Here is a 26,749-nt window from a genome sequence, read left to right on the forward strand (position 1 = left end):
CCGGTGAGCGCGCCTCATCCGCACCCCGAGAAGCGGTGAGCGCTTCCCCATCGGCTGCTGGAGAGACCCCGAGCGCATCTTCATCCTGGCTCCGAGAAACGGTGAGCGCGCGGCGAGATTGGCCTCTCTGCGGAGCCCGGGAGAAGGGAGCGGGGCCCAAGGAAGCCCGGGTGCCTGGGGGCACCCAGTACCCCAACACAGAGGGGGATCGCGCTGCTTCGGGACTCGGAGGGGAGGGAGGGAGCGCAGAGCCAACTCCAAGTGGGAACTGAGCTCCTTGCGGGCCAGGGTGCCGTCGCCCCGGTGCCCCGCTTCCCCGATCCGATCGCTCCTATCGCGCACACACCCCCGTGTCCGCGAGCCCTTCGCGAGCGCCTCAACCTCTGAGGCTCCGCGCCCCCCGCTGCCCTGCTCCTCACCCAAGCCGGGATCGGGCACGTCCCCGGGGATTGCAGCTGGCAGTGCCACGGGGTTCCCTTGTGACCAGCCCAACAGGCCAACAGGCCATCTGGTCTTTGTGAACAGGCTCGCTTTGCGCGGAAGACCCGCTGATTCTTAGATCCCCGCGGTAGTGGCCGGCGTGCCCTCGTCTCTGCGCACATTTTGTTCGCGCCGCTAGGAAAATCCGTTCTACAAGGCTGAGTGTGTACTGGGGGGCGAAGAGGGGCGGGGGTCCCCTTCTCGCGCTGCTGCGAGGGCTTCAGCCGCGACCGACAGTGTGTCCCCCCGGCCTAAGCGCCCCAAGCCAGGAGCAAAATTTTCCGCAGCCTTCGCCCTGACTCAAAGGGTTTCCATGATGTTAATTTTGTCCTGTTTCAAAATGCTCTTACGGGGCTTCCTGGTAGAAAGCCTCCATTGGGCTTGACTGGGAAAGCAAGCATTGAGGGTCAGGTCCACCGTCAGTGAATTCCCACAGCCGGTCCTCACTTAGAGCTGGGATAGACTAGAGCATCCCTGGATAGGAGCTGGGCCACCTGGCCGAACCCACGGGAGTCCTTCAGCTTTGACCAATGCTCTTGATTGCTTGGTGCCTTGCTTTCCTCCGGACTGGAAAGTGGGGTGTGGTTGTACTGTGCTTGCAAGATTGCAATGAAACTACTGCATCATCTGCAGTGCGTATATCCCAGATAATAACTCACCTTTCCAGACCACCAAAGCACAGAGATGTCACAGTGACCATTGCAGGCAGTTGCCCAGAATCGTTAAAGAACTCTGAGAGCAGACACAGACACCCAGTCGGATAGCGAAAGCCATTCACTGGGCCCGGTGAAGCAGGGTTCTATTCCTGCCCTGCCCTGAGCCCTAGTTATCCAGATGCAAAGAGACACGAGGGTTCCTGGAGCTTGGCAGGACTGTTAGATAGTAGGTACTTCCTGTGTGGTTTTATTATGAGAATTTTTATCAGAGTCATGTTTATCACATGAAATTATACTGTAAAGCTCCTTACTCAAAATGATCCCCTTGAACAATACACATGGGCTCAGAGCCCATTCTTCCTGGGGACCAAGTTGGCATTGTGACTGATGGCAGGAGGGGAGCGAGGTTCCAGACAGGGAGGGGAGAGAAAGATAAATGAATGGCCATCTTGTCCTGATTTGTGGATTTCACTTTTAGCCCCTGTGAACATCAGTTTTATGTGACTGGACCATAGGCATCCAGACATTTGTTTCATGTTTCTGGGTGTATCTGTGAAGCTGTTTCTGGATGAGGCTCACATGGGAATCAGTAGATTGAATAAAGTAGATAACCCTCCCACCCCCTCTCAACTGGTCGGTGGGTAATCACTTGAAGGCTGTAGGAACAAAACAAGATGTACAAGTCAGAATTCCTTCCTGCTGACTTACAGGCCTGGACATCAGTCTTCTAACATCCTTGGATTTGAACAGAAGAGGGGAAGATCCTAGAGAGAAAATTTAAAAATAAAATTTAAAAAAAAAAAAGCCTGAGAGAACTCTGAAGCATTTTGGACCGAATGGTGATGTTAGTGTTTTCTAGCACTCTGACTCACACTGTGATGACAGCTCATCGTGGGTTTTGAGCCTGCCAGCTTTTGTTTTGTGTCTTTGGTTATGTTGCAGGGATGAGGGATTGAGGGAAGGTGGCCAGGGCATCTTGCATAGTTCAGAGGCTAGTCCTAGCTCAGTGCTCAGGAGTGGCCCCTGGTGGTTGCCCAGGGAACAATACACTGCAGGGTCTGAGGCATGTGTCTTACCATTGGACTTTTTCTCCTGCTGAACCTGTCAGATTTTTGAACTAGAGCTTCACTGACTCCATTGATCTTACTGGTTCTAAGGCCCAGACCAGAATCACACATGAGCTTTCAGCATTTCCAACTTTCCCCCATGAGGGCTGTTCTTTGAATTTCTTTCTTTCTTTTTTTTTTTTTTTTTAACTTTTTGGGTCACACCTGGCAATGCACAGGGGTCACTCCTGGCTCTGCACTCAGGAATTACCCCCAGCAGTGCTCGGGGGAATCACCCCGGTCAGCTGCGTGCAAGGCAAACACCCTACCCACTGTTCCAGCCCCTCTCTGAGTTTCTTAATGCCTGTCGATGATGTCTTTGCATAGTGATCTGTGGGATCACGGACCTGTAGAGTATGTACAGAATATTCTGGGCCATTCACTGGGACTTGTGTCAGGACATTTAGCACATTCTTCCAGAGATGATCAGGGTGTCTTCTTACTGGCATTTTTGTTTCTTGACCTACGCAGGCCTTAACCTGGCCACGTAATTTTGTTCACATGGGTTTAAGTATTCAGAAATAATAAGAGATGTTCTACCCACTAAGGAAGCAGCAGTTTATGTGGAGAGCAGAAAAAAAGAGCAGAGTTGAGGAGAGGAGGGGAGGAAAGTGGTGCACAGACTCTGTTACACTAGGCACATTCATTGCCTCACATGCCAAAGTGCATTTCAGTTTGGTTGGGTTGTACAAAATGGATTGTGTGCAGAAAATCCTCCTTCAGTTTTGCTTATGTAAGTTGAGCTCATCCGGTTGTTCATTCATTTGACAAGTATTATTGAGGCGGCTCAGCCTGTCTGCGTTTCCTGCCGACGAGATGCTGGTTGCCCACGGTGCCAGTTCTGCAGCCCTTTAATGGGACACACAGGCAGCGTGACATCACAGGGACCATGAAAGTGTCTATCGAACAAGAGTCTTAAAACAAGCCCACGGGTATCAGACTAATTTTCTTTACCCTCTGAAGTTCTGGCTGGTGGTTGTTAAGTAGTGGTATTTGCTATCTGAAAGCCTGGTGCCAATTAAATGGAAAACTTTTATCGGGGACACATGCCAGATGGGATCTGATTCCAGCACAGTGGGAGGGGTCCTGAGGCTCTCTGTAGGTTGGTCTCTTAGAACTGACTTTATTAGAGTCTGATGTAGAAAGACTGATCTCAAGGACAAGCAGGATGGGACCTTTGTACTGGGTCAGTTACAAGTAGATGGGAAAATAAAGATCATATTGAAAGAACTGTGTAACCAAAACTTTTTCGCAGATTTGCCCTCAAGGCCGAGCAGGTTTCCCACAGGGAAGGAAAAATCAAGCACTGGGCATGCCAGCTGGGCCTGCATGCCCAGCAGAGGCTGCTGCATCTCAGGATATGTTTCTGATTTTTGTTTTGTTTTGTTTTTGTTTGGGGGGGGTGCACACCCAGCAGTGCTCAGGACTTCCTCCTGGCTCTGTGCTCAGGAATCACTCCTGAAGGGCTCAAGGGACCATATGGAATTCCAGGGATCAAACCCAGCTATGTTCGAGGCAAGTGCCCTGTCCCAGTGCACTATCATTCCAGCCCACGTTTTCAGTTTGAGAGGGAACTTCATAAGCTTCCTGCCTTTCTTTCTAAGCCTGGGCTATATTGCATCTCTTTCCTCCCTCACTAACCCTCACCTCCACCTCTTCCACTTTCCTTCCCCCTCTCTCGTTGCCATCTCTTTTCTGCTGATATATCCCTCTCGCAGAGGGAGATTTTTTTGGTTTCTGAAAGATAAAATTCACTTCTATGCGTGAACCTTGAAAAAGAATCATGGCTTTTAGAAAGGCTACACTTTCTATGCATGAGGGCATCTTTGCCTCCCCACATCCCTGGGAAGATGAAGCTAACAGATCCAGGCCCTTCCAGATCAGACAACGCACCTGGGATTTGCCCCCATGCCCATTGCAGGGCCTAATGCCTAGCATTTTCAAGTACCCCGACTGTTGAGAGCTTCAGGGGAAAAGCTCAGAGACTGGAAACTTCAGGACCCTGTCATTTAAAGTCCCCTCAACTAAATGACAGCAGTTACATGCCTCAGCTGCTGTTATTTAATCTTTTTAGCATTGGGGGTGCAGGTCATGGATAAGAATGACATAAAACCTTTGAGGACAACAACCTTACAGTATCTGTATTGTAAACCACAATGCCCAAAAGGAGACACACACACACACACACACACACACACACACACACACACACAGAAAAAGAGAGAGAGAGAGAGAGAGAGAGAGAGAGAGTCCAGGTTCTCCACGAAGTTCCCCACATACACCCTTTGCCATTGCTGTCTATTAGTTCATCTCTGCTGGTTCATTCCTGTCTCCCTGACTGTGGCTCATCTCCATGCCTCTGGCCCTGGACCCTGGCCTTGCTCCTTTCTGGCTTGTCCTGTCCCAATGCAGCTAGCAAGCCCTCTGAGTTGCTACTCTGCCCGCCCATGGGGCTCCTCCTCTGATTCTCAGCGTGCATCTCTGTGGCAGCTTTATCCTTACCTAATCATATCGTCCACTTTCCTCCCCCTCTCTCTTTGGTGTCTTCAGAAAGATTCTCATCCTATGCGTCCATGTGTTTTCCAGTTTCCATAATCAGTTTCAACTCAGTAAATGCTTCTTGACTGAAGCAATAATTAGATCTTGTATAGGACAGGGATCTTCAGTGTAGGGTGAGAGGTTATTCCCTTTAATAGAGGAGGTTTAAGATTAAAACTGAAGATTGATAATATAAACTTCAAATGGGCTTTTTTTTGTGAGGCAAGATAGGTTTTATCGAAAGAAACTTACTTAGAAAGATGGGAGAAGAAAAAGAGAGGAAATACGTGTTCAAGAGAGATCATGGGCTTCCCCAGAGTGGAAAAATGCAAACAAAGAGACATAGAGATAAGCAAGCAAGATAGATATGTATTCAAGGGAGAACATGGGCTTGAAGGACATGCCTAATATGCCACTTTTATTGCTATTTTATTGGGTAGCATGCAATTAAGGAAGAATATTTTTTATTAAAACACTGTGATTTGGGGCTGGAGCGATAGAACGGCAGGTAGGGCGTGCACACAGCCGACCTGGGTTTGATTCCCAGCATCCCATATGATCCCCTGAGCACCAACAGGAGTGATTCTTGAGTACAGAGCCAGGAGTAACCCCTGTGCATCACCAGTGCGACCCCCCAAAAGCAATAAATAAATAACAAAACACCATGATTTGCAAAGTTATTGATAGTTTAGTTTTAGACATGCAATGTTCTAACATCAGTCCCATTATCAGTGTCAACTTCCCTCCACCAGTGTTCCCAAGTTCCCTCCTGCCCCCGTCCCAGCAGCCTGCTACCTTGACAGGCACATTTTCTTTAATTTTTATTAGTGAAACACCATGAGGTACAGTTGTAGACTTACAAATTTTTGTGCTTGAGTTTCGATTATACAATGATCAAGTACCCATCCTTTCACCAGTGCCCATTTTCCACCACCACGGGTCCCACTATCCCTCCCAGCCCCCCAACCCCCCATCCCACCCTGCCTCTGTGGCAGAGCATTTCCCTTTGTTCTCTCTCTCCTTTTGGGTGTTGTGGTTTGCAAAAGAGGCATTGAGTGGCAATCATGTTCCATCTGTAGTCTACTTTCAGCATGCTTCTCCCATCCTGGGAGGATCCTCCAAACACCCTTTATTTGGTTCTCCCTTCTCTATCAGAGTTGCCTTTTCCCCCAGCAGACAGGCACATTTTAAGGTTCTGTTGTTGTAGTCTGAATCTCATGTTTTCAAGGTCGTTGACTCTGAGATTCGGATAGAGAGCCGTATCACTCTTCTACAGTACTGATATACTCAGGGCCCCTGATCCCTGCTCCCTGTTACTTTCTTTCCTCATCTTCTTACACTCCCCCTTAATGTGTCTTTCCTTCTCTGTGCTCCTCCCTATACTTTGGGGCCAAAGGTGTTTCCCCTTTCCTTTATCTCGTCATTCTGTATACCTCAGATAAGTGAGATCATCTTGTGTTTGTCTTTCTTATTCTGGCTCCCCTCCCTTAATGTGATCTCTTCTAGTTTCACCCAGATTGCAGCACATTGCACAATTTTTATTGTTCCTTTCAGCTGCAGTGTGTCATTTTTTTATACCATATTTTCATAATTCATTCATTTGTCATTAGACATCTAGGTTGAATGGGTTTTGAAACACTTCATCATAGTGGGTGTTTTCTCATGCATGTGTGAGCAATTTCCTCTGCCTCCCAGGGTTGGGGCATCATAGATATTTCTGAAAATCCAGAAAAGGATTTTCACAAATGTATCGCTTCTGTTCCTAATTAGTAAAAAGTGCTTGTTTTCCACCCTGACCTGTTGGTTTAAGCAGAAAAACTCTATTAACCTGTAAATCTGAGTGACTTCTCAGAGAAGATAGGGAGGGAGCACAAGATTCATCATCACAAATGGTTCAGCAGACACCAGGAGCCAGGCTGCAAAGCTACGTGCTTCTTCCCAGCCAGACCCTCAGAGCAGGCAGTTGTCATGGCACGTTCCATTCTTGCTGGCTTCACACTTTGAGCTCTCCTTCAACTACTGATTCTGAGCTGACTCCTTAGATCATTTCCGTCTCACTTCTGTGAACTCGGAGAAGAGGGAAAACCCACCAGGTGTGTGAGCATTAAGATATTCACCTTAGAAGAAGGTCTCTTTTTCTGAGCTTCTGAACAGGAAGTGGTGCTGTCCAGAGAGTATTGCTATGGTCTGTGGCCCACATTCCTTCCCAGCAATGTTCTCCAAAACTATTGTGGCTAGTGTGGCTGCCCTCAGATTTTGAGGGTTTCTTTGGGGGATGAAGGGAGTTCACCCAGCATTCCTTAGTCCTGGCTCTGCACTGAGTAATCACTCCTGTGGCGGTACTTGGGGGAGTATATGAGGTGCAGGGATCGAACCAGTATCAGCTATGAGAAAGGCAAGCACCTTACCCACTGTACTATCTTCAGCCCCTGCCCTTGAATTTGAAAAGCAGCTATGCTCAGCTCTATACCACCGACACCACTTACCCTTGGATTTGAATTGGAAGTTTGTTTTTTTATTTCTAAGTTTTTTTGAGAAAGCTCATATGGAACTTCTTTTTTATTTGTCCTCCCATGTGCCACAATTTTTAATCCGCAAAATGAGCTCAGCATCAAAAATAATCTCAGGATTTGTTTCTAGTTTGAGACTTTCTACAGTGTTTTCGTTCAATCTCCTTTTGTTGTTCTTATTTCAGATTCTCTAATCACTCTAGTCTGTGTTTACTGACTAGAGAGTAAGCCTATGATTTGACAAGTAAATGGCAACCTTTACTGAAAAAAAATGTATATATATATATATATATATATATATATATATGTAAGTGCTGGTATGACAGGTCTTAAGGATAGGCATTTGCGGGAGAAAGGGTGCAGGGTGGTTTTTTGGGTCACACCCAGGTGTGCTTAGGGCTTACCCCTGGCTCTGTACTTAGGGATTATTCCTGGCAGTGCTCAGAGGCCCATATGTGTTACCAGGATTCAGACCAGGATTGGCCTGAATCCTGCAAGGCAAGTGCCTTGACTCTTGTACTTTCTCTCCAGTTCCAGATAGACACATTCGAGGCCAAAAACTTCAGAGTTACAGGAAAGTGTTGCATCTTCTGCCAGTATAGCTGCTGTAACCCGAGATGGCCTTACTACAAAGCATATTTGTATGTTGGACTCCAGAACAATAATTCAAAAGCTCAAGCGCCTCATTTTGTGATGTTATCACAGGAATGTCCAGACAGTGTTTTCTTTTACTCCAGCAAGAGCGACTTAGAAGGCTGGGTCTTGCCATGTGTGTCCAACTATATGCGTAAATCTCTTAGATGAGAAAAGTATTCTATAAACACAGATAGGATAAAAAATGAATGCCTGAAAGCTGTTCATTTCTTTGCTTTCAGCTGTTCAGGATCTTGTTTATCCAGGAGAACAAAATTAATAAACATAATCAAATTTGCTGTTTTTGTAAGCCAGACCATAATGTTTAATCTGCATCCTAGGATTTTAGTCTGGACTTCACTCTTAAATGGTGGGAAATTACTAACGACTGAATCAAGTTTAATTAGAATTGGTGAGATAGTACTCCATTAACATGGTTAGTCTCTACATATCTAGTCATTTCTAAAGCCTTTCACTTTCAGCAAATGGTCACATGAGAAAATATTGCTGACAACTGTGATTTTATGACCATAAGAGACTCATTCCTTCTGGATCCTTCTAAGACATTTTTGTAGGTTAAGCTGGGGGCAATAAAACACCCCCTCTTGCGGCCCTCTAACCACCCTCACCCTGACTACTTAGATACACTCATGCTTACCCTAAAAAAAATGCAGTGTCACTGGCCCAGTGACACGTTTCTGTCCCTTTTGGGAAGGTACAAGGTGTAACTTGGAGAGCACTTGGACTATGAACACTGCTCTCCCACTGAGTGATAGTCCTTGCTTGTAGAAGCCAGCCTTCCCTTTATCCTGCTCAGTGACCAGGCCACAGAAAGATGGGAAATATGATTCACCCTAAGGGATAGTTCTACTCATGCAAAGGGAGATTGTGCCTCCCATGCCAACTCAGGGTCAAGGGGCATGTTCTCTCACCATCTATCTTGGGTTCACCCTTGCCGCTGCGGTTTCTTACTGTTCACATCCACAGTCAAATGGGAGGAACACATGGGAAACCTCATCAGAAGATTCCAGATGGATTCTATCTTTACCTTTCCACTTGAGGAGAGCATGGGAAGGAGGATGTAAGCAAAGGCGTAGACTTACATGGTAAGGCAAGGATGAAGCCTCTGGTGCAAACTGCTTACTTGTATCCAGAACCGAGACACATTCAACAACAGTTGGTACTTTCTGAGGAGTAGCATGCATTGAGACACAACATCACCTACAACTGATTATGAGAGGGCCAGGAAAATGGTATCTGTCATAGCTTGCTCTTCAAGCCTATGTTCTCCCTTGCCCATGCACCTTACTGGCTTGTGTCTATGATGTATCTTTGCTCACTTTCTCCACTCTGGAGAAACCCATGTTCTCTTTTGAACTCATAATTCCTCTCTTACTTCTCCCTTCATATCTTCCCTTTTTTGTTTGCTTGTTTTGGGGTCACACCCAGCAATGCTTAGAACTTACTCCTGGCAGGCGTTGGGGACCATTATGGGATGCTGGGGATGGAACCTGGATCAGCAATATGCAAGAAAAATGCTGTGTCTACTGTACAAGGGCAAGAAAAGTGCCCTGTCTCCAATCCAAGCCCCTTCATATCGTTCTAAATAAGTTTCATTCAATAAAAAAAAAATGTTTCAAGTAAAATTGTATCTGTTTGAAGCATGAGTTTCTGTGATTGGCCTGGAGGAGTCAGCCTTGCCTTGGTTGACTGACATTCTCACTGGGATGTCTGTGCCCCTGTGTGTGTGGTGGGGCAGGGGGGCGGGGGGCAGGGGGAAGGCACTTGGGGCATGCTCACTAGAACCCTGCTTTTCTCTCCTTTCCAATAGGTTGTGGACACATTCGTGTCAAGATGAATGAATCCTTTGATTGTTACCACTGTAAAGAGTCTCTCTTTGGAAAGAAATACGTCCTATGGGAGGAGAACCCCTACTGCCTGACGTGCTACGATACCCTCTTCGCTAGCACATGTGAGGAATGTGGCAAGCCCATTGGATGTGACTGCAAGGTACCCCAATTGAACCCCTAAGCACCCTAAGATCACTGCTATGGAACCAATCCTTATCATCTGTTAACACTCTACCTCTTGAATTCTTCAAAAAGGCTTTCTTTTTGTTTTGTTTGTTGATGGGTGGGGCGTGGGAGGGTGGGGGGCATCCCAGCAGTGCTCAGGGTTTATTCCTGACTCTTCACTCATGGATCAATCCTGGTAAGGCTCAGGGGACCATATGGGATGCCAGGGATGGAACCTGGGTGAGGGGCATTCAAGGCAAACTCCTTCCCCACCATTCTATCTCTTCCCCACCCCACACACACACATAAAAGATTTTTTGATCCTCTTTTCCCAGATGACTTGTCCCCACCTTATTCCATTGAACTTGGGCAGTGATTTGCCAAATATTTTGGTTTAACATCTCTTTAAGAAAATATTTATCCCAGTGACACTGTATTAGCACCATACAGAGTTTCTGGGAGCATTCCCATAAGCCTGTGTATATACCCCACACTGTGCCCACTACTGAAAGTCCAGTTCTGTCCCTTGCCTTACAGATTCTCCTTCTGCCCATCTCACCTGCAGCTCTTTCTGCTTCTCTTCTGATAACCGCTTATTTGCTTTTGTTTTATTTCTTTCGTTTGGTTTCTCTAGAGACCACATATGAGTGAAATCATACAATACTTGTTCTGTGTCTGACTTCCATATGCACAATACCTACCAGATCTCCTTCTTCTGTTGAAAATGGGAGCATTTTATCTTTTCCTTATTTCTCTTGGTGGTGGTAGTAGGAGATGGGGGGGTGGGGTGGGGGGAGAGGAGCGTATTGGAGCATTCCCAAGCAGTATTCAGGGATCATCCCTGGGCTACTAAGGGAGTTAGCCTTTTGAGCTCACTTCCTAGCCCCAGGATCCCATATCTATTTATATCCTAAGGGTATTCCATTGTGTGTATCTTCTTAATCACATCTTCTTAATCCACTCATCTGTCCTTTGCACTTAGGGCTGTTCCCAGCTTTCTGCTCTTACAAGTAGCCCCGCCATGAGCTCAGAGTGCATATCTCTCTGTATTCACTTTTTCGTGGTCTTTCAACATATATCCAGGGGTGAAAAACTGGGCATTTTTGGAATTTCTCTTCTTTGGTTGTTTGATTGGGTTTGTTTGTGCTGCTTTTGTTTTGTTGTTTGAGAAATCACCAAGCTGCTTTGCAGAATGGCTACACCTTTTCACAGTCCCTCTCCCAAGCATCTAAGTATACCCCTTGTGTTCTACTAGAGTCCCGGTGTGCTTGTTCTCCTCCATCTAGCTCCCCACGTTGCAGCTTTCTCAAAAGCACCTCTCTCTCTATCCTGTCTACCCTCCTTACGGGAAGCAGGTACTGCCCAGTAAATATTTGATGAGTGAATATGTGCTTGAGTGAAACACAGCCACTTAACAGATGTTCAAAACCATGCAAACACCCGATTCAGTGACACAGCTAGGGCTCTTTAGCTCAGAATTTGCATGACTCTTTGCTGGAACGGAGAGACTTGTGCCAAAGCAATGAGTACTGGTTCTGCTGTGGAGGGTATATCAGTTCCACGGAGCAGCCCGTGATCACTGGTGGTCGTAGGTTTTGAGGTGTATTCAGAACTCTGGCTTGAATTTCTTCACATTTCCTCAGTCCAGCTTGGATGCCCAGAGACGCCTGGGGTTGTCCATCCACACTTCTGAGATCCCTGATATCTTCATCTGCACAACTGTAGTTCTAACCTGCCTGCCTAATCCTTCTAGAAATTGTTTCAAAATGAGCCAGAGATAGAGTTAAGGTACTTGCTTTGCATACATCCAACCCAAATTCAATACCACATAGTCTGCTGAGCACTAGCAGGAGGAGCCCCTAAACACCAGAGCACTGCCAGGAGTGACTCAAAAACACCAAACCAAAGGATAGGAATTGGTACAACAATTTTGCATGAAGCACTATAGGAACTTCTTTAAAAGATAAGACACACTTCTCAGCACTATGCCATCAAGTATGGTATTTGCTCATGGTATGTACGGTTGCTCTCTACTGTTTACTCCTGTTACAAGTTTTATGCTTTTTCAGTAATGAATGTTTTATTTGTAAAAAGAGTGATTGATACCAAATTGGATCACTCCAGAATCTGTCCAGTAACTCCGTGGTACTCAGGGTAAATGGTCTTCTTTCTTTTTTTCATACTCATTGCTTTCATTCTTTTAGGGTTTTCACCCCTTTCCTTTTGCTTATGAATATCAACACATCAATGCAGACCAATTGTACTGGGCCACATTTAAGCACCTTTGATGCACATTGCTTATACTGTCCCTTGTTTCTCAGAAAGGCAGAAGGTAGCAAGCAACCCCCTCAGTTTCTCTCACTAGGTATTCAGTGGCCATCAAGGAGAGATTTCCATCTTGTAGAGAATGAAGGCTTTACTCTGAGCAGAGTTGAAACTGGAATTGAAACTGGAAACCAAACTGCTGCTTTATCATGCCAGAGTATGCTAAACGGTAGAGAGATACAATACCTCCATAGTCCCATGTAAACTAAAGTGCATAGGTAGGGCTGGAGAGACAGACGGGGTGGCAGTGATGGCACTTACCTTGGAATTGAGCCCATTTGATCCCCAGGACCACGTAAGCACTGCCAGGATTTGTGAACACAGAACCAGGAGTAAGCCCAGAGCACTACCAAGTATGGTGCCTAATCAACCAACAATTCGATCCATAAACAAAAACAAAATAAAAATGCGCAGACATCTGGCTCCCATGGGCAAAAACAAAACTGTTCTTGCTAGCCTAGTAGTTGAATGTGCTCTTGTCTCCAGCTTTATCTGCATTCATCTTCTTGTTCCTAACAGACTTTCTCAGTCCCCCTCCATTTGTTCTAGACTGAGTGCATGAGCTCAGACACAAGCCATTGATTTCCACAGTTACCTCCTCGTCTCACTGTTGTGGGCATTTGGGCCAATTACCTGGCCCCTCTGCACCCACCAGCATTCACATATATAAAGTGGAGATAAAACTGAGGTACCCATTTGGTAAGGTCATTGTGAGCCCAGAGAACAGCCAATAGTATGTTTGTATCATAAACTCCAACCCTCCTCTCTCTCCTTTCTTATTCTTCCACACACTCCTTTATCACCTTTTATTACAGAAACAACAGTAAAACCATTAAGGTTCAAAAAATAACTAATAGAGAGAGAGGAAAGAAGGATTTTATGAAAGCTTTAGCTGAGAGAGATGTCAGGGGTGACGCAGAGCATCACCTCTGAAGGAGACCCTGCGATGGGTAGCTCATTGCCCTGAACTGCTGGCTGAGGTTGAAGCATGGGTGAGCGTTTCTCCAATATGATTAAATGGAAGGACCCTTGAAACTCCTTCTCCGTCAGCACATACTTTATGAGCATATTAACAAGAATCCCCCAAATGATGCCAAAATCAACAAGGCTGCTGCAAAGTCAGGAGTTAATCATCCTGAACTTTTCAACCCAGAGGCAAGGTTTACAGTACGTGGCAGTGTGATGCTGTGTGATTTTCAGCCTTGTGGGAGAGAAAGATGTTGACTTGAACTGAGGCCGGGCCATGTAGGGCTTTTGACTCTTTGGAAAGGCTTTCTTGAATTTCAGAAATAATTAGGTCATTGACTTTGTGGAGGAAGCAGCTACAGAAAAAAAAAATGTTTGTTGTTTCAGGAAGTCAAGCCAAAGGCCTGGCAGGCGGGCTCTCTGCAGAGGGACTGAGCTGTCAGATCTAGTGCCATTCTTTTTGCTGAAAATAGCTTCAGCCCCTGGGGCCTGCCCACTCCCTCAGAAGGACTCGTGTGTGGATGGGTTGGTGAATGTGCACGCACGCCTCTGTGTGTGTGTGTGTTTGTGTGTGTGTGTGTGTGTAGTTTCCAAAAGTCTGTAGGAACTCTGCTGTATGAGTATGGATAAACTTCTCAGTAAGAGATGAGACTTGATGTTCTGGCTCCACAGTGATATTTTGTGCATGTGCATTTCATGTCCATGCTGTCCCTTCTTTTTGTTCTTCATCTCTGTTAAGTTACACTGAGAAAATGCTGACATCTCCCTCAAATCTGAGGGCTAGAGAGATAGCACAGAGCGACTTGCATGTGGCCAAGCTAGGTTCAATTCCCCAGCATCCCATATGGTGCCTCCTGCCCACCAGGAGTAACCTCACTGCCACGTGAAGCCCCCAAAACAAAAACAGGAAACTTGTTTCTGAAGGGAGGTGAATAGAAGAGGACCCTCAGAGTTAGGAACAAAGTTGTTTGGAGGATGATAGAAGAACCTCTCAGTGCGTGAGAAGCCAAAAGGCTGAAGATATACCTTGGGCTGTGTGCCTTGTCTGGCAGGTGGGACTTGAGCCACCTCTCCTGGGCACACCTTCAGCCAGCTGCATGATATGGATCAGTAGTCTCCCACTATGTACCTTGATGACTACAAGGAAGTGGGGCACCAATCTCCTCAACTGCTGGGGGGGAGAAATCTCAGAGTCCAGGCAGAGCTGATGGTGCCACAGTGGAGTGAAGCTGCCACTTAATTCTTCTTTGTGCATCCTCACCTTTATTTCTGAGGACTTGAAAGAGCCGATTGCTGAGAACATGCTGATTTGATCCTCTCAGAGTGCCGAGCATGGGTGGCACTGAGAATCCATTTCCTCAGGGAAGTCTGGAGCGTTAGGGAAATCTAGCCCAGGTGAATGAGCATGCCAGGAAGGAGTCAGCCGCCCAACAGAGCCCATCAGCTTGGAGAGAGTAGGGGGACATAAGCCACTTCCTCCTTGTCAGAACTCAACTCAACACCCCCAGGACCAAGTTGCACTGGGAGTGTTTCTGAAATGAGAAAATAGAAAAGCAGAAAGGAAATGTTGAGCTGATACTTATCAGACACTGTTTATTACATTTTACTGCAATTTATGGCATTTTTATGAGCACAAGATTAGCCTTGGACTTTTTAAAGGGAGGTGTTTTTAATTTGGTCTTCTCCTTTATTTTCTTTCATTCTCTGGAGAATTTGGACATGAATTAGTAGCTCCAGCATTTGAAGGAAATCCTCAGGGCCCACATAGTGTGAGCCCTGCAAAACAGGATTAAACTAGATAAGACTAGTTTGGTACCGACAATCAAACAGAAACTGTTTGGAGCTGTGAAAACCAAGTTGGAAAAGGCCATTGATCACTGAGACTTTTCATAAAATCAAAATAGGATCAAGAATAACTGTTTAGGCTTATAGATCTAACAAATTGGACTCCAGCCTCTTGACTGTGTGTGTGTGTGTGTGTGTGTGTGTGTGTGTGTGTGTGTGTGTGTATGTTCTACTTTGTTTCTAAATTCAAGAAATTGTGTACTTAAAGCTTACACTCGAGACTGGAGAGATAGTGCAATTGACAAGGCGCTTTGTACATAGCTGACCCAGGTTTGATCCCTGGCACCCAGACATTTTCTGGCAGGGCCTCAGAAAAGCAGAGCTGGCAATATTGATTGCCTTTCACTTGCTGTAAAGCCAAGTCTCACTTCCCATGTGTTGTGGATTTTTTAAGAAGCTAATCCATGAGGAAGCCATGACATGAATTTCTTCCTGTAAAACACACATCTAGAGAGATCCCAAGAAAGAGAATTCCAGGGACACTCGGGAGCACAATTGGTTAGGTAAGAGTTTTTGTCTATGATTCTGTGGGCTCGTTACAGCGAGGAGAGAAACCTTCTCATTGCCGTTATCATAGCTCGTTGGAGAATGATCATGAGTAAATCTAATTTCAGCAAGTGATGCTTTGAAGCAATTTCAACAGGAACTCTGATCCGAATCATAACTAATGCTAACACAATACAGTAGTGGTGACAGAAGCAGGTCATATATCCCTGGTATAGATGCTTTCATTTAAAATTTAGGTTAAAATGATTGGGGGGAAGAGGTGTTGGGGACCTCGAAAGTGCTGCTCAGGAGGTTCGGGAACCACTTCCAACAATACTTGGCCAATTGGCCCAGTGGTTGCCTAGAGCCTGAGGCTGTGGTACTGCCTAGGTTCTGCGATGCCAGGACCATGCCCCACCATGTGGAACATGGGTCAACACAGGTAGAACACATGCTGGGCCTGTGTCCTATTCGCCACACTATCTCCTGGCCCCTAAAAGGTGTTCTTCACGTATTACAGATGACTCATTCATTTAGTTTTCACAATCGTGAGTGGCAGCTACTCTCTTTCCTCTTTATAACCTGAGTAACCAGAGAACTGGTTCACAGCCATGTAGCTGATCCAACAGCAGAAGCAGGACTTGAGTCGTGCACTTGAGCAGTAGGATGAAAGGCCTCTGGTGTTTCAGGTGTGTGTTTCTGCATCCCAGAGGGCATTGCTGGCTTCAGCAGAGGTGCACAGGGCCAGCCCAGGCCTTCCAGCACAGTCATGCAGATCTCATTGGCCCTGAAAATCAAGTGCCTTCTGGGACTATAACAGACCCATCCTCAGAGCCACCAACACTAGAGCTTACTTAGTGCCTTTTTATTAGCTGCACACCATAAAATCTAGGGCCATTGTCTTTGTGAGATTTATCTCCAAGGGGGAATCAGTACTGGAAGCTTTGAGAGTAAGCGGAGACCCTAAAACAAAGTAGCTGATGCTGATGCTCTGGCTGATGCTCCTGTGTGTGCCAGGTGGAGAGAGGCCCAGGACAGGAATGGAGTGAGCTCAGCCCTGGTGGGAAGAGACTTGCAGCTGGAAACAGCCCCTGAACCCAGCTCTCCAGGCTGGAGGGGCACCCGGGAGCTTTCCTTGCCCAGCTTTCCTTGGTTTCAGTGCCACACATGAACTCCCTGATGGTCGGAGCTCCTCGCAGAGGGAAAGCGTCCAGGTACCTGCAGTGACAACCTGGGCCATGGCCAAAGTGACCTTGGGGAGGTCAACAGTCTGACATCGATGCTTAAGGCCTAGCAAGGATGTGGCAACAGTGCCAGGGTTTATAGGGCTCCAGTGTTAGGTGTCCATCAGCAGATGATCCCTCCCTGCCTGAAAGCACTGTGCATGGAGCGTCCATATTTCCCTGAAGCACTGCTGGCCACGACACCATAGGTCTCAGCAGCGCTCTACCTCCAAAGGGGCCATCAGTGTGGCTTCTCTGCAACTGTCTGGTCACGTGAGCCACTGCGTACACATCTCTTATGCGACCATGATGGTCAGGGTGCTCCCTGGGACTGCTTTCCCCGGGCTTCCCCAAACATCAGCCCTCCTTCTGCAGAAGGCCTCCCACTTTCTGCCTGTCTTTATGACAACGCTTCCTGAAAGCAGCCATTCCCCTGCCTCATGTTCTGCCTCAGCCAGGCACTGCCCTCACCCCCACACCCCGGAAATGTAGGGAGGTGGAAAATGGCAGTTTTCCCACAGAGGCATCCTTGTCTTGTGATTTTCAGTTTTCAGTATCTGGTTTAGGAACTGTAATTTACAAAATTGCCCACCCTACAATTTTCGGCAGTGTTCCAGCTTCATCCCAGGCCATGTCCTCAGTTTCCACCAGTGTCCTCAGTTTTCCTCCCTGCCCCTTACTCCAGCTTGCCTCCACAGCAAGCACATTCAGAAAGGATTTACAGTTTTATTTTTGTATGGGGCTACACTGTATAGTGTGCAAGGCTTACTCTTGACTCTATGCTCAAGGATCATGCTAGGAATTGAACCAGGTTGGTCATGTGCAAGGCAAACTGCCTTACCTGCTATACTTTGGACATGGTTTTTTGTTGTTTGGGGGACGGGGGATGGAGGGGTACTGCTTTTTAGTTGTTGTTGTTCTGGGGCCACACTCAGTGATGCTCAGAGGTTCCTCCTAGCTCTTCACTCAGTACTTACTCATGGGAGGATTTAGGGAACCATGTAAGGTGCTAGAAATTGAACTCAAGTTGGCCATGTGCAAGATGAGTGCCCTACCCACTGTACTATCACTCCAGTCTCCTCGACAAGTTTTGAATTGATCATGGGACTTTATTAAAAGTCAAAACAAAGGTAATGCTGAAAGCATTTGTCTGAGTATAAAATATGCTATTGTTGCTAATTTCTTTTTTCCACTGAGTATACACAGTCTCACCAAGGGAAACAAAAATGTAGCAAAATCTGAACTAGGATTTTATAGTATGTAATTCACTGGACATAGCTTTCAGTATAAAAGGACTTGAACTTGAACTTTCCTAGTGTACAAGATTGGCAAGTTATCTAACTTTTATGAGCCTCAGTAATAACATTTACACTTCAAAACAGCCCAGTGTCTTGAAGCAACATGGGAGTAATTCCTTTCTCCTTTGCAGGAATAAAAAAAAAAACAATACAGGTTGCAACCCACAACTCAAGGCAGTTTTGCTTTATTCCATTGTCAGAATAACCAATAAAGCACAGGTTCCCTCAGATTTCTGAAAATACTCCAGGCCAGAAATGGGAACACAGGAGCTGCCCATGTGCTGAGACTGGATTCACATAGGATAAAGGTGGACAGGCATTCTGGAAATTCAGCAGCGGCCCGGGGCTGAGTCTGTACAACCCTTGACCTGCTTTCCTGTGAACCTCAGAGTTACAACTCTCCTTCCAATGTCCCCAGGACAAGGAGGGCCAAGGAGGTTTTCCAGCATCCTTGCTACTCAGCCGTTCCCCAGCTTTGTCCAAATGACTCAACATTTGCATGTACTGAACCCTCAACTCAAACTCTGAAGTCGCTTGAGCTTGCTGCTTCAAAGACCTGGGAAAACAAGCTCCCACCCTGTGGTATTTCAGCAGAGAACAGTTTGTTCTGCGTAGGTTCTGTAGTTTACCAAGTATCGGGGATCTGTGAGAGAGTCCAAGAAGGGAGCCCAGGGGGGCCATGCACATCCCTTAACTTGGCCCCGCTCCAGCAGCCACTTGGTACAACTGTCTCTGGAAAGATGTGGCTGATAGTTCAGACTGCCCATGGTGTGGACGACAACCCAGGAAATGGCTCTGCAGCCTTGCTCCTAAAGGGATTGTGGCTTCAGGACACAGCAGGGAACATGAAGGACGAGCAGGTAGCAAGCACCTTGCCCTGCATGTGGCCGGCCCCAAGGTGGATCCCCACCACCACAGAGAACCCCCTGAGCCCTTCCAGGAAAGATCCCTGAATACAGAGCCAGAAGCTAAGCCCCAAGCACAGACAGATGTGGCCCCCAGACCAAAACGGAACCAAACAAGAATCCCCTCTAAGACCTCACTGAACATAGGGGCTGCATTCACGGTGAACCCACAGTTTCAGAACGCATGTGCCCTTGAGAATGGACCCCAATGTGTTTACTTTATTTTCTCTTGGTAAGGGTGGTGGCGTGTCCACGCTGCTTCCTCTCTTACTTAGCCCCTTTCTCCCTTTTATTCTGTAAACACCATGACTGTCCTGCCCAGCAGACCCTCCTACCCAGCACCTCTGCGCCCCACTCCCACCACCCCATCTGTCTGTCACATGCAAGGTACACACCTGCCCTCCTGCTCCATCACTTCAGGACTCTCCTGAGATGACCCCAGAATGCCCCTCACCTCCAGCACCTACTCTGCCTCCTGCTGAGGGCCTGGCTGAGCCTTCAGCCCCATCCAGGTCCACCCAGAATCTCTCCCACTGCTCCTGGCCGCCTGTACATCTCTATTCCCAGCCGCTTTCAGACCCCTGGGCCTCTGCCACTGCTGGGCTTGGATGGTCAGATCCTTGCCCTTCCTGCGGCTCTCTGCAGACTGGGGAGCTCCCCATGGCTCCATGGACCTTCTTACCCAGGGCTTCTCTCCAGCAGGGATCCGGCAAGCCCTGGGCTCCTGGGCTCATGCTTGTTCTCTCCTGTATCCAAACAGAAATCCGTTTGTTTTTCAGCACCCTCTTCATTCTGTATCTGTTTCTCTCTAACACACACACACTCAGACTCACAAAAACATCTCATAGTCAAGTGTTGCTACAACTGCAGCAGAGGGAAAGCAGGGGAATTTTATACCTCGCAGTTGCTGATGGGCCCAGTGCACAAAATACCATCACAGGCTTCGTCACTGCCCCATTGCCCCTTTCATGCCCCCGTCTCACTTTGCTCCGTTGCTCCTGCAGGATCTGTCCTACAAGGACCGACACTGGCATGACACCTGTTTCTTCTGCGCACTGTGTAAGAACTCACTGGTGGACAAGCCCTTCGCTTCCAAAGAGGAGCAGCTGCTCTGCATCGAGTGCTATTCCCACGAGTATTCGTCCAAGTGCCAGCTCTGCACAAAGACCATCATGCCAGGTCAGAAGCGCCGCCCTCCCGCTCCACCTGCACAACCTGTCCCTCAGCCATGACTTAAGACAAGGCATGGTTGCCCTCCTGGGGAGATGGTGACTCTCACCTCATGAAGTTTGCCTCTTGATGCATGGACACGTCTTGTGACAGCCTGTGTTTGCCACAGTGGGTACTAAGGAGGCCCCCTAGTGCCCTATCTGTGTCCACTGTTCAATGGGAGGAGATTGGGGCTGGAGTGGGTAGGGAACTTTCCTTGCATGTGGCCGAACAGGGTCAATCCCCAGCACCCCATATGGTTCTGCTGAGCCCCTCAAAGAGTTATCCCTGAGCACAGAGCTGGGGGAAATCCCTGAGCACCACCAGGCCCCACACAAAGAGGGTAAAAACCTTACTAGATCTTGCTAACACATGTAGCTCTTCAGAGCAGCAATGCAGAGAGGCATAAGTTGGTCACTAGGTGCTGAAAAAATGACCTCTGCTTCCCTGCCCTGCCCAAGTCCATCTCCAGACCTGTCCATCTCCTGACCGAGTCCATCTCCAGACCTCCAGTCCATCCCTGGGGCTCCAGCTTGTTGGCCTCTGCATGCTGAAGCAGTTGGTGGAGGTTTCAGGCAGATGCAGGTGCATACTGTATGGTTTTAGGCAGCAGAGTGTGCAGGCATACCTGTCGCTAACACTCACTGAGTGTTGGGGTCCTTGTTGGACACCCTGGCCATGTGGGCTCTGTCTGCCGGGTTGTCCTCGGGGGATATTGTGAGGGGTGCTTTGCTGCCACCAGCTGGCAGCTGTGTGTACTTGCACAGGCTTCCTGAGCTTTTGGGCTGTCTCCCAGCTCCTCCCCAACTAGACACCCTCTACCCGCCAGCCATCCTCCCCATCCAGTCCTTGCACAGTGATTTCCCTGAGAACCGGGCTGGCATTGACTCCTCTTCCAGAACACCGACAGGGCACACTCATGGCTTTGTTTGGGGTCTTTCACACAAATCTTAATTGCTCTGTTTTCCTCAATAAAATCCTTTGGCCTGTCCTCTCAGAGGGAAGGTCAGAGATGAAAGAAGGTCAGAGACTGAGCAATGAAAGTGTGCGGAGCCGGGAGTCAGTGGGGGATAAATTCCTTGGAGTTAGGAGAAGATCATAGCAACTCCTAGACTAGTACCTGAAATCCAGGCATTTAAGACAACTTCCCTTGTTTCATTGGTTGAACTCTCTGATTTTTGAGGGTCACTCTCTGTGCCCCCTTCCCTGTGCTCTACTCTACCATCTACTCAAGTGTTGGATACAGTGTACCTTTATTTGAATTACTTGGAGGTAGGAACACCCATCTCCCCCATGCCAAAACGAGTCTAAAGTTCTCGTTAAAAATTTAGGTCCCCCCAAAATTTTACTAAAGTAAAAACTTTACTAAAGCAGCGATACCGATTCCACAAACAGATGATCCACATACATGTCATATACATATTACTCACCATATTCTTTTTGGCAGGGGTGGAGATAGATCGGGCCACACCTGGCGGTGCTCAGGACTTACTCCTTGGCTCTGCAGTCAGAGACCACACCTGGTGGGCTCCGCACACCCCATGGGATGCCCAAGATCCAACGAGGATCAGCTGTTTGCAAGACAAGCTGTTTGCTTCCACTCTTGTACTATCTCTCCAGCCTTTACCATATTTTTACACTAAAACTAGACAAGTAAAACATTAGGGAGAAGGTGAGAGAAAAATAGACTTGGATACCGGACTGTATTTCTGGGTACCTTATCTCTGTAACTTACCTCTATAGCCTCTTTACCAAACAGTCTGCACGTGGCACCACACTGCTCAAACCCATGCAGTTCCAGGAGACACTGCAGTGGGGTGAAGCGGGGAGGGGGGGGGGGGGCCCTAATGTCTGCTCTCAAAGGACAGGAAACTGAAAAACTGGCTCCAGAGTGACTTCCAAAATAATCTTGTGACTTCCTCTCCTCCTTCCCCACCCCCACCCCCCACTCCCCTGCACATCTTGGCCACTTGAGACAGGACGTTTCCTCTCTGTCCCCCGTGCTATGGACTAGGCCTTTGACCGCAGCCTTGCAATGGGCTTACATTTGCTCTGAGCTAAAGTGGGTGTGCAGAGACCATGGCTGCTGCTGTGGTCCTAAGACCCCTTTGTCCCTGGTTCCAATTTGAATCATGTTCCCGTGTCCATCCTTCTGCAGTCAGCCTTATCCTTTAAGTGAGAACGTCTTCTCCTTCAGAGTAGGCATGTTGGCTGTGCAGCCCAGACAGTCTTCATCACAGCCACAACCACCCCCCCCCCCCGCCCACCCACTCACTACCACTCCACCACCTGAGCTGAAGCTTCCACGGACCACATAGAGGATGGGATTGCTGTGCATTCATACTTGCTTATACAGACGGCAACACGGGACTGGCCACAGGCTGAACCCAGTGTACTAGAAACAATTTCCTACCTTTTCATCCATTATGCTTCTTCCCAAATTCTTAATTTTAGCTTCACACCAAAGCTGCTCACAGACCTGTCTTGGAATACTGGGCTGTGGAGTAATTAGTGAATACTAATACTGTGGATACTAATAATGTGAATACTAATACTATGAAGTTACTAGTCTGGTCTCCAAAACCAATGATGAGAGGGGCATGCAGACTGCCAGGTTTTGGGTTTTGTTTGCTTAGGGAGGCCACAATCAGCAGTGCTTGGGGCTCACTTCTGGCTCTGCCTAGGGAGCACTCCTGGCAATGCTCAGGAGACCATATGTGGTGCCAGGGATGGAACCAGGGTTTGCTGTGTTCAAGGCAAGTTTCCTGGCTCCTCCCCCCCACCCCCCCCGCCCCCCCCGCCCCCCGCCACTTGCTGTCTCTCTGGTACTTTGACCTGGTGTTTCTTTTTCTTTTTGGAGTTTTGCTTACTTAGGCTTCACCCAGCGGTGCCCTGGGCTTTCTTCCGGGCCTTCACTCAGGCACACAACCCTGGTGTGGATGGGGAGGGGCGGGGGTCCTATGCAGTAGCAAGTGGAGAGCCTGCGGTGGTGACTGCATGTGAGGCCAGTGCCTCACCCCCTGACACTCTCTGTCTCCCTCTCCCTTCCTCCCTCCTCCCTCTCTCTCTCCCTCTCTCCCTTTCTCCCCCCTTTCTCTCTCATGTATGTACATACACCCCTCCCCCCTTGCAGCCAATCTTTTTTTTTTTTTAATTTATTTACTTATTTTGCTCGAGCGGGCCCAGTAATGTCTCCATTGGAGACTTTGTTGTTACTGTGTTTGGCATATCGAATACTCTCAGTAGCTTGCCGGGCTCTCCGAGAGGGGCGGAGGAATCGAACTCGGGTCGGCCATGTTGGCCGCTTGTAAGGCGAATGCCCTACCCACTGTGCTATCGCTCCACTGTGAGAACAGTTCCAAAGCTTTCATGCTTGAGTCTCGGTCATACAATGATCAAACACCCATCCCTCACCAGTGCACATTTTCCACCACTAAAAACCCCATCCCAACCCTACCCCTGCCTGTGTGGCAGATAATTCCCACATTACTCTCTCTACTTTGATTACATTCAGTATTTCGACACCATTATATCTCCCACCATTAATATTTTGGCTTTTCCCCCAAAACTCTGACCTGCCGAAAAGGCAACGCTAGACAATTTGTTTTCCATTGCTGGTTATGAATAGCATATGATGTTGCATGGCCGCAAGGTCTTGGAATTCTAAAATTTTAATAATTAGGGTCTGGAGAGATCTCTGCCAAGAACCGCTCGGTTCCGAGATTCGTTTGTGTGTCTCTGGGATCATGGCCATTAAGGAGTTTAATAAGTAGCCAGGGGTCGTTCGTGGGCATCATCTCAGGGTCTTGTTGGGGTGGGGGAGCAAGCCAGTCATTTCTAACCAAAAAATTCTGCCCTCTCTGGCTCTGGGACAGGTACCCGCAAGATGGAGTACAAGGGCTATAACTGGCATGAGATGTGCTTCGTCTGCCATCACTGCCAGGAGCCGATTGGGACCAAGAGCTTCATCCCAAAGGACGATGAGAACTACTGCTTGCCCTGCTATGAGAAGCAGTATGCCATGCGTTGCATCCAGTGCCACAAGGTAGCTGTCGTCAACCCTGGGCCCTGGCCCTCGACTCCTCCTTTCTGCAGGAGGCATGTTACAGTCTGGCAGTGTTTGGGAATGGGGGTGGGAGTTGCGGGGAGGAGAGTAGGGGGCCATTGAGGCGTCTCCATGGCCAGGTAGGTGCTTCTGCACATGGTGCCTGGAGACAGACGTGGGTACTGAGGCCGCTTTCAGGTGCGATTGAGCTCAGCCGCCTTTCTGCCATCCTGCACTGAGGCTGCTTCCAGATCTCTGCTTCTGTGGGTGCCTTGATGGTAATGGGAAGGAAGGACTCACACAGTGTCCTGAGGCTGAACTGTCCATGCTCTACTTGAATCGCCAAGGAGCTTCTAGTTCAGTGTGGAGGACCGGCAGGGCTGGGAGGGCAGGAGAAAATAAGTGCTGAGAAAGGTTCTGCACGTGGACGGGCAGCTCGTCCATCCGGTGGGAACCATGTGTGACAGGCTCATTCGTTCACTCTGACCTTCTGTCCCGCCCCCCCGCCCCCACCATGCCCCAGTTTCTGCCCCCTCAGGACTGGTCACTCCTGCAGGACCTCTCCGCTGCTCACTCTTCACATTTGCTTCTTCTCAAGATCGAAGGCAATGAGTTGCACTTTCTTCCTTTTTCTTCCCCATCTAATCATTCTATTTGGTGGCTGGAAAGAGGCAGCACTGCCTTGGGAAGCCTGTGCTGGGCCTGCCCGTGCTAGGCCCAAGACCAGGGTGGGGTTCCAGCCTCCACTTGGCAGGGCCTGACAATCCTCAACAACACGAGTCCCCTCTGTGGGAGCGTGAAGTGAAGGGACAGAGTCCCCGGGTGGGTCCTGAACGCCACCTCAGAGTTCTGGGCTGGAGAGCCGGTGTCAGCAGAGATGCAATGGGGCCAGGGCGGGGGCGGCGCTGGGGGTGAGGACACGTGCACAGCACACTGACCTCTGTGGGCCGCCCCCACCGCACCCCCAGCCCATCATCACCAGTGGCATCAGCTATCGCGAACAGAACTGGCACAAGGAATGCTTCGTGTGTGCCGTCTGTGGGAAGCCTCTGTCAGGACAGCATTTCACGTCCCGGGATGACTCTGCCTACTGCATCAACTGCTTCTGCGACCTGCACGCCAAGAAATGCGCCGGCTGCACCAACCCCATCAGCGGTGAGCCTCAGGGTCCTGCACACGGGCGCGGGGTGGGGGAGATGGGGGAGAGGAGTGACAGCAGGTGAGCGTGAGGAGGCCCAGGCCAGGTTCTGAGCAGAACTGACTTTTTTTTTTTTTTTTTTTTTGCTTTTTGGGTCACACCCAATGATGCTCGGGTTACTCCTGGCTTTGCACTCAGGAATCACTCCTGGTGGTGCTCAGGGGACCATATGGGATGCTGGGAATCCAAACCAAGTCAATCACGTGCAAGGTGCCCTATCTGCTGTGCTATCGCTCCAGCCCCCCAGAACTGATGTTTCTATTTCACTGTATATCGGAGGGGAGCTTCTTTCTGCCCATGCGGAGTCAGAGCGATCTCCCATCTCCAGTAGCTGCAGCATCTTGCTCCCAGCTCATGGGACTTCTGACTCTGACCAAACTCTGTCATCTGAGTTTACACATTCAGTTTGTCACGTGCCACCCACTGTGCAAGAATATCAATCCCTTCTGCCTAACCCCAGCCTCCCATATCACTTTTGGGAGACCTTTCATGGCCTATACAGAGGGGAAAAAAAGCCCTCTCCTACATGGCTTTGATAACTTCACCCATCACAAATCGTCTTAGCAGGGGCACAAGACACTGAGTGAAGGTATGGGAGAAACAAAATGCTAATCTCCTGCAGTTTCACCCTACGTGAATAAGTAAATACATCTTTAATAAGTAAACACATAGGGCCGGAGAGATAGTACAATGGGTAGGGTGCTTGCCTTGCGCACCCAGGTGCAATCTCTGGCATCACATATGGTCCCCTGAGCACCCCCAAGAGTGACTCCTGAGCACAGAGTCAGGAGTAAGCCCTGGGCACAGCTGGATGTGGCCCAAAAGACAGACAAAAACAAAAGGTAAATACAACAAGGACTTCAAAATGAGAGCATTGGTTGAGCACATCGTTTCATGACCAAATTTCTCTGTGGTGTTGTTGCATGTCAGTGCCCTGGGGGTTCTGGTGCCCAGCCCCAAATCATTCCCCACCCCCACTACCCAGCACGAGCTTCCAGACTGAAGGCCCTGAAACTCCTTTCTAAACTCCTACCTCAGCAGCAGCTTCTCTTCACCGGGCTTGTTCTCTGTCCCCAGGTATAGGTGGCACCAAGTACATCTCCTTCGAGGACCGGCAGTGGCATGACAACTGCTTCAACTGCAAGAAGTGCTCCCTTTCGCTGGTGGGACGTGGCTTCCTCACCGAGCAGGACGACATCCTGTGTCCTGACTGTGGGAAGAACATCTGAGCGCCGTGTCTCCCTGCTAGCTGCCTGCGTCCTGGCCTCCACCTCAGCTCGGCTCCACCACCAGGCCCAATTCTGCACACAC

General features: G+C 48.5%; 1 protein-coding gene across 1 annotated transcript; it reads left to right on the top strand.

Moving 5' to 3' along the window:
* Positions 1 to 26,749, top strand: FHL2 (four and a half LIM domains 2). Its single transcript, XM_056125428.1, has 6 exons — positions 1 to 101; positions 9,755 to 9,933; positions 19,991 to 20,165; positions 24,071 to 24,240; positions 25,209 to 25,395; positions 26,516 to 26,749. Exons 2-6 carry the CDS (start codon positions 9,778 to 9,780, stop codon positions 26,665 to 26,667), a joined length of 840 nt encoding a protein of 279 aa, XP_055981403.1. The 5' UTR covers positions 1 to 101; positions 9,755 to 9,777; the 3' UTR covers positions 26,668 to 26,749.

This window comes from Sorex fumeus, unplaced genomic scaffold (assembly GCF_029834395.1).
Source record: "Sorex fumeus unplaced genomic scaffold, SorFum_2.1 ptg000006l, whole genome shotgun sequence".
NCBI lineage: Eukaryota > Metazoa > Chordata > Mammalia > Eulipotyphla > Soricidae > Sorex > Sorex fumeus.